Source organism: Chiloscyllium plagiosum, unplaced genomic scaffold, assembly GCF_037043375.1.
Source record: "Chiloscyllium plagiosum isolate Xiang-an unplaced genomic scaffold, Cpla_swu_hap1 HiC_scaffold_33, whole genome shotgun sequence".
In the NCBI taxonomy this organism is placed as follows: Eukaryota; Metazoa; Chordata; class Chondrichthyes; order Orectolobiformes; family Hemiscylliidae; genus Chiloscyllium; species Chiloscyllium plagiosum.
The window spans coordinates 17417794-17428211 of record NW_028270171.1 but is presented as its reverse complement, the minus strand read 5'-3'; the positions used below and the strand labels follow the sequence as shown (position 1 = coordinate 17428211).

At 45.4% G+C, this 10418-nt stretch overlaps 1 protein-coding gene across 1 annotated transcript in view; it reads left to right on the top strand.

Annotated features, from left to right (window-relative positions):
• The first annotated feature begins 461 nt into the window (after window positions 1–461).
• LOC122542252 (caspase recruitment domain-containing protein 11-like) overlaps window positions 462–10418 on the top strand; it is a 128793-nt gene continuing 118836 nt past the window's right edge. The window contains exon 1 of the mRNA XM_043679794.2: window positions 462–652. Within this exon, the coding sequence (XP_043535729.2) occupies window positions 646–652 (7 nt within the window). The 5' untranslated portion in view covers window positions 462–645. The remainder of the gene's footprint in view (window positions 653–10418) is intronic.

Genomic DNA, 10418 nt, shown 5'->3' with positions numbered 1-10418 from the left:
GAACAGCCCAGTGATAATGGTTTCGGGTGGTCTTCTGCTAACACTCTGCGTGTGGAGTCTGTGAGGGAAAGATGGATTGAGTGGGATTAATTGGACGGTGCCTTCAAAGGGTTATCACAGGCAAGATGGCACGAACGGCCTGCTCTGGCGCTGTATGAGTCCATGGCATTCTGATGCTGAATCTCAATCTCCCTCCATCCCAAATCGATAATCCTGGGTTCACAGGGAGCTGGAGAGCTTGAGTTAATGCCAGCCCTGTTGTCCCGATTATATCCTCGGTCTGTAGAGCCCAGCCTGGCCCCGTATCTTCATTTTAAACAGCGTTTCGGAAGTGGGAGGTCTTCACTTGGGATTGAAGGCTGGCAATGTTTACACCACACCCCCACATACCTCCGCCAGCTGAGCTTTCTGAAGTGTAGCTGCTCAGTCAGTGATCAGCTCTGATTCCAACCCCCCCTTCCTTCAGCGCCCCCCTCCCCACCCCGGGACTGGATCCTCAGCTCAGCAGAAAGACATAACTTCCCCTCTGTCCCCGACTTGGAGGTTTTTAACTCTACCCCTGACACTCGTCTTCGTCTGAGCCAGGACTACGCCAAGGTTCTTGACTTTCGAGACAGTAGCTGGAGCCTATCGCTCCCCAGACTCATGAATGGTAAGTTCGAAAACTCCCTTCAACACTATTACTCCAGCCGGGGGCAGTGTGCGGGGTTGAAGAGGTGCAGGATTCGGAAAAGGCAGTTTTTACACGGCGATCCGGCTGTTTTTGTGCGTTTCAAATATATATGACTATGTGTGTGTGTGTCTCTAAATGCGTGTGTTTCAAATGTGTGTGTGCGTGTTTCAAATGCATGTGTCTGTATATGTGTGTGTTTCTCTCAAATCTGTGTGTGTTTCTAATGTCTCTGCGTCCTTGTGTGTGTGTTTCAAATGTATGTGTCTCTATGTGTGTGTTTCTGTCAAATATGTGTTTCAGTGTGTGTTTCTAATGTATCTGCATGCTTGTGTGTGTTTCAAATGTATGTATCTGTATGAGTGAGTTTCTCTGTTTCTATAAAGTGTTCTGTGCATTTCAAATGTGTGTGTATGTGTATTTCTGTAAACGTGTGTTACTGTCTGGTATGCATTTCAGTAAATGTGTGTTTCTCAGTGTGTTTGAAATGTATATGTCTGTCTGTATGTGTTTCTGTCAATGTGTGTGTGTTTCTGTCAATGTGTGTGCTTCTCTAAGTGTGTTAATGTATTTTTCTGTGTATGTGTGTTTCAATGTGTGCCTGAATGCATGTTTCTGTGTATGTATTCCTGCTTCTGTATGTTGTATGTATCTATAAGCTTCTGTGTCTGTTTCTGTGTTCCGTGTGTGTGTGTGTTTCGGCGAATGTGTATCTGTGTGTGGCCTATAGGAATGTGCTACTACCTGCTGACTGAAGGATCTCGATGCAATTTCCAGTGAAGCAAGAGTTCAGTAAGATGAGGAAGCAAGAGGCCAGAATTAATACGTAGGAACATGACAGAAAATGTACAGTGTTTGTCTGGTTAGGAATTATCCATCTCAAATGCTACAATCAATCAAATGGGTCCGGCCTCGGTATTTGCTGTATTTAACAGCACCTCCCCTGGCTGTGGCTGGGGATGTGTGGATCTTGCTTGAGACTTGTTGCTCACCTCAGGATCCACAACCTCAGAGCAGAAGAAAGCCATCCTCATTCCTGAGGAGGAAGTTCCTTTAAAGGGTCCCAGCACGTTGCTTTGTAAAAATGGTGTACTCACCACAATTCAACTTTTGTTTAAAAGCCGAGAGTTTTCATCCAGCACCGTACTAATTTAGTAGTGAATGGCAACGCACTATTACAATACTGACCTAGAATTTAGAACCAGGCTGTTTAAATTCCGCTATAGCTACAGCATCAGCCCCTGCAGTGGGGCCCTGTCTCCACCTATTGTGTGCTCTCTTCTCCTGCTCTCCCTCACCCCATCCCATCTTTAGCATGGACCTTTTTCCCTATCAGTTCTGAAGAAGTTCCCCATAGATGCTGGCAGACCTGCTGAGTTTCTCCAGCAATTTCCATTTTTCTTTCTGATTTCCAGCATTTGCAGTTCTTTGAGGGTTTTTTTTTGTAATCCTGAAAGTGCTGAGTTGCTGTGAAATAAAACCTCGTAATCACATTTTACGTGAATGAATGTATCCTCTGACCTACTCAATCTCTGCATGTGACTCCAAAATTACTGCTGTGGGTTTGTTGTTTAAATAGTTTCTCAAGTTACTCAGTCGTGTCTAACTGCTACATACATAGCTGTAGGTACAGTGCAAGCTTATTTTTATTCATTTGTGGGATGTAGTTGTCACTGGCCAGAGTAGAATTTATTATCCCTCTCTACCTGCCTTTGGCAAGGTGATAAAGAACCACATTCTTGAGCTACCTCAGTCTGTATGACAGTGACACACCAATGGCTCTGCCAGAGAGAGGGTTCCAAGATTCTGACCTGGCAACAGTCAAGGAATGGCGATTTCGCTCCATGTCAGGATGGTTGGAAATTGGAGCAGATCATCTACACTGCTGGAGCAGCCTTGAGGGGGCCAATGATCCACGTCTATATGCATGTGCTCACACATTAACACAGTCACCTCATTACAAGAAATGTATGTGCCAAAACAGGAGAATTCCTGTGAACACATGGAACATGTGGGATGGGTGGCATAATGGTTAGCACTGCTGCCTCACAGCAGCCAGGGTCCTGGGTTCAATTCCCCACCTCAGGTGACTGCCTGTGAGGAGCTTGCACACTCTCCGTGTCTGCCTGGGCGCTATTTTCACCTCCCAACTGCCAAAGATGAGCAGGTTAAGATAGATTGGCCATGCTAAGTTGCCCATGATGTTCAGGCTAGGTGGATTAGACATGGTAAATTTCCCATAGGGTGCAGGCTAGTTGGATTAGCCATGGGAAATGTGGGATTATATGGAGATTGGGGGTGTGTGGGGGGAATGCTCATTGGAGGGTTGTTGCGTACTCGATGGGCCAAATGGCCTCTTTCCACACTGTAGGAATTCTATGATTCAGCTTTGCTCATCCACAAGAGTTTGGAACAAAGCCAGGGAACACTGAAAATGCTCAGTGATGTGGAGAGAAGCAGGGTTCCATGTTTAGGATTTCAGAGTTCATCAGCTTGAGCCATAAACTGTTTCTGTGGCCATAGGTGTGACAGACCTGCCAAGGATGGCTCATGTTTCCAATCCTTGTTCTATGTTTCCAGCATCTGCAATTGTGTGCCTGGGCACAAATATCAGGGGAAAGGTATAAGGACTGGGAGATAGAGAGAGGCTTCATATTCCTGACCTCAGTGGTGCTGAATGATGGAAGCGGAGGTGTGGAAGTGAAAAGTGATGAACTCTGCTTACACTAATGGGATGAAATGCAGTGGAATGTTCCCTAATGGAAAAGAATCACTGAAACTAAAAGGATGAGTCAGCAAGACTGTCATGAGATAAATAAAACAAAGAAGTGCAGCTATTGGAAATCAGAAACGAAAACAGAAATTGCTAGAGAAACTCAGCAGGTCTGGCAGCACCCGCGGAGAGAATCAAGAGTTAATGCTTTGGCTCCAGTCCTGATAACTAGCAGGGTTGGTGAACTCAAGGTCAGGATACCAGGGGGATGTCGAGTTTTTAAACATTCATTTTGTGGCATGTGGGCGTCACTGGCTGGGCTCAGCCATTTATTGCCCATCCCTAGTTGCCCCCTTGAGAAGGTGGGGGTGAGCTGCCTTCTTGAACCACAACAGCCCACCTGCTGTGGGTTGACCCCCAATGTCCTCATGGAGGGAATCCCAGGATTTTGGCCCAGTGACAGGAAAGGAACGGCAATATATTTCCAAGTCAGGTTGGTGAGTGACTTGGAGGGGACCGTGAAGGTGGTGGTGTGCCCATGTATTTGCTGCCCAAATCCTTCCAGATGGAAGAGGTTGGTAGAGCACAGCAAGCCAGGCAGCATCTGGAGGGGGAGAAGTCAACACTTTGGGTATAAATGTATAAATGTTGAGGATTAAGACGTAAGGCTCAAAGATAAGAAGTGTTGATTGTAAATCACATGCACATTTTCACCTTCAACTCTTTGTGTCACTGAGAGAGAGGGAGAGTTGCTGAGTGATTCGAGACATAGCTTTACACTTGAGAGTTATGTCTCTTGGACCATGTAATTTCTTCTCTGCAGTTTGCAACCTCTGTTTCCTCAACAAAGGTTTTCTTTTGCATAACCTATTTTTCTAATCAAACTGCGCAGAGATGTTACTACACACCCCTGGAGCAGGTGGGGCATGAAGCCAGGTCTCTCGGTCCAGGGATAGGGACACTACTTCTGTGCCACAAGAGGGCCCTCAGCCAAGTTTCCTTTCTCATTTTTAAACCTAACTTTTAATCAAACTGCTCAGAGTTGTTATTGCGCACCTCTGGACTTGAACCTGCACTACCCAGCCTAGAGGTAGGGGCACTACTAATGTGCCACAAGAGGACCCTCAGCCAAGTTACTTAATCTGACAAGACATTGATACTGACCTGTACGTTAAAGTCTAAATTCATTCGATATCCCTTGAAGGAATAAGCTCAGTCAAACCTGAGTTGGTCGGATTACCCATTTCCCACAAAGGATACATATGGTGTTTTTTCAAATGCAAGTCATGTTATCCTATTAACATCTTTGTAAGAGTTTGTAGGCATTTGATGTTTTGCTGCTTTGAAACAACCTTAGTACATCATCAGAAAGTGATTTACACATTTACAGATGTAACTTCTTTTATCATAACTGAGCATTGCTTCTGCCTGTGAGGCTTTTTATTTTGTTTTACAGATCAGACATTAACTCTTAATATCCTCTGATTGGCCTACTCTTTGTGTTTATCTGCATCATATTTCTTCGGTGCGTTTAAATGTTGCAAAGTGGCTAGATTCTGTTGCTGTCCTTTGACAAGGATTTCTCTGTGAATTTTGTTGCTTTCTGTTTTCTATATTATCTGAATAGCTTTCCCTAAAGTTAAATCTTCCTTGTACTGCATCAAATATGTCAAAGACTCATAAATAACTCTAACAACAATTCTGTCTGTTATGAATTTTTATTTGGAAGCTCCATAGTCACAGATCATTAATAATATTAACTATAGATTCTCAAAGCAGATGAACTCTTCTGTTAAATTTTGCTTTTAAGAGTTTTAAGAGTATCAAGGTATCTGTGCCTTTTTATCTTGCAACAATTGCTAATGGTGTCTGTTGTAGGTCATGTTGAATAGAAAAGTGATTGTGATTTAGCATTTGTTTGAAGTAATGCTGTACCTTAAGAATTGTTTTCTCTAAGCTGTCCAATCATGTGTGTTTTTTTTGTTCAAGCTTCTCTGGTATTGAAATATCTCTGATATTAAACATTGGCTATAATCTTTCTCCTGCTGGGTCTTCCTAGTGTGATTTCTTTTACATTAAAGCTTTTAGGTGCTGCTGTATCCCTGGCTGGTACCTTTTCACTGGAGTGTAGGAGGTTGAGAGGTGACTTGATAGACATTTATAAAATATTGAGAGGTATAGATGGAGTTAATGGTAGCTGTCTTTTTTCCTAGGGTAGGAGATTTCAAGACTAGTGGGCACATTTTTGAGGTGAGAGGAGAAAGATTTAAAAAAAGACACGAGAGGCAAATATTTTACACAGAGGGTGGCTCGTGGGTGGCACAGTGGCTCAGTGGTTAGCACTGCTGCCTAGGTTCGATTCCATCCTCAGGCGACTGTCTGTGTGGAGTTTGCACATTCTCCCTGTGTCTGTGTGGATTTCCTCCGGTTTCTTCCCACAATCACAATCACAAAGATGTGCAGGTCAGGTGAATTGGCCGTGCTAAATTGCCCGTAGTGTTAGATGCATTAGTCAGAGGGAAATGGGTCTGAGTGGGTTACTCTTCGGAGGGTCGGTGTGGACTGGTTGGGGCAAAGGGCCTGTTTCCACACTGTAGGGATTCTAAACTTCTTAAGGAAATAGTGGAAGACGGTACAATTACAATGTTTAAAAGACATTTGGATAAGTACATAGTTAGGAAAGGTTTGGAGGGATATGAAGCAGGCAGGTGGGATGAGTTTAGTTTGGGACTATGATCGGCACGGACTGATTGAGCCAAAGGGTCTGTTTCTGTGCTGTATGACTCTATGACTTTTACTTAGGAAAGTATAATTGTTATTTAGTATTCTTTATCTGAAGGTTTTGAATCTGTGTAGTATAGCAGTGCTGTATGCTTTTTTTTACAGCGGATGCTTTATACCTCCTTGTGGACAAAGTAGATGATATACCTGCCTCTCTCAGTCAAATGCACAATATATATGTTCTTTTCCATTATTTTGCAAATAAAGCCTTGTGCCTATAGTCTTAGCAGAATGATGACTTTTATTATGGATCCCTCACACGTATCACAGCATTGAAACCCTTCTAAAAGTCATTTTGTCCTAGACTCTGTCTGCTTAAGCTTTTGACATGCTCCTTTGGTGCCCCGGTTCTAAAGTATGACCTTCCTGGTGCTGTCAGCATAAAGTACTTGCGTGGTCCTTGATTCCTCCTTGTGGGCCAGCTCAGTGTGGAGGGAACATCCCATGTGTGGTGTATTTCTTCACCCAGAGAGTGGTGAATCTTTGGAGACCACCGTCACAGAAAACAACTGAGTGTTGAATATTTTCAAGAAAGAGGTAGATAGGATTCTTCAGGTTAAAAGGAAGCAAAGAGTTTGGAGGTATGGAAAGTTGGACGATCAGTCATGATCATATTGAAAGGGGCAGCAGGCTGGAAGGGCCAAATGGCCTACTCCTGCTTCTATTTCTTTCAATTTACTTCTCACCTTAAGATGGCTCCATGGTCAGCAGTGCTGCCTCACTGAGACCGTTGGACGACTGCCTGTGTGGAGTCTGCATGCTCTCTTTGTGTCTGCGTGGGTTTCTTCCCACAGTCCAAAGACGTGCAGGTTAGGGTGGATTGGCCATGTGAAATTGCCCCCTCGTGTCCAGAGACTGGGAAACGCAAGGTTATAAGGTGAAACGGACGGGGAGGATGTTCTTTGGAGGGTTGGAATGGCCTGCTTCCACACTGTAGGCATTCTGTGAATCTCACTTTCGTTTTGGCAATTTAAAGTCCTGTCCTTGCCCAGCTGAGATTTTTACCTTTTATTGTGGAGTGCTGATACATTTGGCATCTTAGCCAACCCTCTAATTGGGAATGCTCCTAACTGCTCTTTGCTTCCCAAGAGAATCTGTAACCTGCAGGCACCTGACCTCTAGGCCATTCTGAGCCGTGTGTGCTGTCTTTGTCTCTTATCAGGAATGAAGCAAAATCTTTAGCCTGGAGCGATGTTTTGTCCTCGTTGGCATTTCTGCAATTCCATGCTGACTGCTTGTTTGTGCAGGTTGCTTGCAAAGTCTTGTGACTGTGGGTGCAGTTCCCGAAGCGGTCAAGTCTTTAAAGGTGCAATTTCACTTGGTTTTCCATAGCTCAGCAAGGATTTCAGGCTGATTGCTAGTAAACTGCAGATGCTGGAATCCAAAACAGACAGGCAGGAGGCTGGGAGAGCAATAAGTCACTGTTTCGGGTGTAACCATTTTTCAGGACTGGGGCTGGGTGTAGGGGGTGCTGCAGATAAAAGGGTGGCAGGGGGCAGGGGGGTGAAGAGGGGATAGATGAAAAGACAGGTAGAGGGTCCCTCCTGGTGCTGCCTGGCTTGCTGATTGTTAGTTGACAGCATCTGCTTTGTGGTATGGAACAGTCCCATGGCTAAAGACCATGAGCCCTTGGAGATTAACAGAGGACCTCAATGTAAACGCTCACATAGCGGCAAGGAGCCATGATGTCCCATTGCCAACACGAGTGACGTGCCCACAAATTTCGATGTGCCCAGCAGTTGCGGGAAAAACAGCAGGACGCGAGCAGACCCGATTCATACAATGCCAGCCTGCACGGTTGCTGGAAGAAAATTAAATTCTGTGGTGAGTCGATTCATGTGAAACCGTGTCAACCATCAAACACCCAGCAGGAGGTTTTGTGAAGGTCCGTGACACCAGGAAGAGGGATCAATGATACTGGCGTCAATCAAGAGTGCAGCGTGTCAGTGTGGGATATGGAATCATAGGAGAAAGTGAGGGCTGCAGATGCTGGAGATCAGAGCTGAAAATGTATTGCTGGAAAAGCGCAGCAGGTCAGGCAGCATCCAAGGAGCAGGAGAATCGACGTTTCGGGCATGAGCCCTGAAGAAGATTGATTCCTGAAGAAGGGCTCATGCCCGAAACGTTGATTCTCTGCTCCTTGGATGCTGCCTGACCTGCTGCGCTTTTCCAGCAACACATTTTCAGATATGGAATCATAGAATTGAATCCCTTTCAGAGTGGGAGTAGCCATTCAGCTCATCGTGTTCACACTGACCCTCCGAAGACTATCCCACCCTCTCCACCTCATCTCGGCGTTTCCCATGGCTAACCCACACACTGTGAGGCAGCACTGCTAACCACTGAGCCACCTTGCTGGCTTAAGGTAAGAAGTAAATTAAAAAAAATAGAAGCATAAGTAACAGAAACAGAAGTAGGCCATTTAGCTCTTCCAGGACAATTTAGCAAGGTCAATCCACCCTAACCTGCACAGCTTTGGACAAAACTGGAGCACCACGCAGACATGAGGAGAATATGCAAACTCCACACAGTCACCCAAGGCTGGGATTGAACCCATCCCCCTGGTGATGTTAGGCAGCAGTGCTAACCACTGAGCCACCATACTGCCCATTGGAGCTGATGAGAAGGAGAGATATTTGTGAAGGAGTGATAATAATATTACAGTTAAACCAAGTGGGGTTTAACATCTTAGTTCACCTCATTGGGTGTAAGCCACAATAAGGCATTTCAGGATCATGTTTGTGCCGAGTGAGGTAGACGGATTATTGACAGACAAAACACCTTCACCCAATGAAAGAAACATGTGGCTTGGCTTGATGTTTCATGTGGCCTTGTTGTTATATCATAGGATACCCGTTCACCAACAATGTGTCATCAGATCTCTCATAAATTGGGGACTAACTGAGTCAGGACTGGAGAGGAAGATGTTTTGTTGTGGTGGAATGATTCTGAAAGTGAAGGTGCCATGTTTTATCCAGAACAGCATCCTTACATCGATGGGTAAAAACAATGACTGCAGATGCTGGAAACCAGATTCTGGATTAGTGGTGCTGGAAACGCACAGCAGTTCAGGCAGCATCCGAGGAGCAGTAAAATCGACGCTTCGGGCAAAAGACCTTCATCAGGAATACAGGCAGAGAGCCTGAAGGATGGAGATATAAGTGAGAGGACGGTGGGGTGGGGGGGTGGGGGAGAAAGTAGCATAGAGTACAATAGGTGAGTGGGGGAGGGGTTGAAGGTGATAGGTCAGTGAGGAGGGTGGAGTGGATAGGTGGAAAGGAAGATAGGCAAGTAGGACAAGTCATGGGGACAGTGCTGAGCTGGAATTTTGGAACTGGGGTGAGGTGGGGGAAGGGGAAATGAGGAAACTGTTGAAGTTCACATTGATGCCCTGGGGTTGAAGTGTTCCGAGGTGGAAGGTGAGGCGATCTTCCTCGATGCCATAGCCACAGTGTATCTGGTGCACCCTCCACACAATCTCCAAATTAAGTAATAATAAATCCATCCTCGATGAATGAACGGGAATTACTGGTGTCTGGTTTTCCCATCTCCAGCTTCACCAGCGGTTCATATGTTACACTCGGCATATAGGTCATCCTCTGGGCCCTTATGACCCTTACCTCAAATCAAGGGGTCAGGCCCCCACTGTGTGAGTGGGGTGAGGACAGATCTTTTAACAGTGAGGTGAGGAGAAATTTCTTCAGTCAAAGGCGTGTGAATCTTTGGAATTCTCGTACCACAGGGGTTTATGAATGTAATTAAGGTGACTGATTAGCCTTGACAATACTGATTGGCAGCTCAGACCCAAGGGCCTGTATCCAGCTCCTATTTTATGATGTTCTTACATGGATCTAGAGCTCCCTCAGTATTACACACCTCAAAGGGTTGTTCCAGGATAACATTTAACTGACAGCAAAGTTATTCAGGAGATACGGAATTCCTTTCTTGCCTCCGACCTTTTCCCTGACTTACAACCTTTCTATTTGACCAACATTTTCAGTTTTATCCAGGGTCTGGTTTAGGGGCTCTCCGTGTCGCGTGCCTTTTTTTATTTGCTTGCGAGACATGGGCATCACTGGCTGGGCCCAGCATTTATTGCCCGTCCCTAGTTGCCCCTTGAGAAGTTGGGGGTGAGCTGCCTTCTTGAACTGCAGCAGTCCACCTGCTGAGGGTTGACCACAATGCCCTCAGGGAGGGAATTCCAGGATTTTGACCCAGTAACAGTGAAAGAATGGCGATAGATTTCCCAGTCAG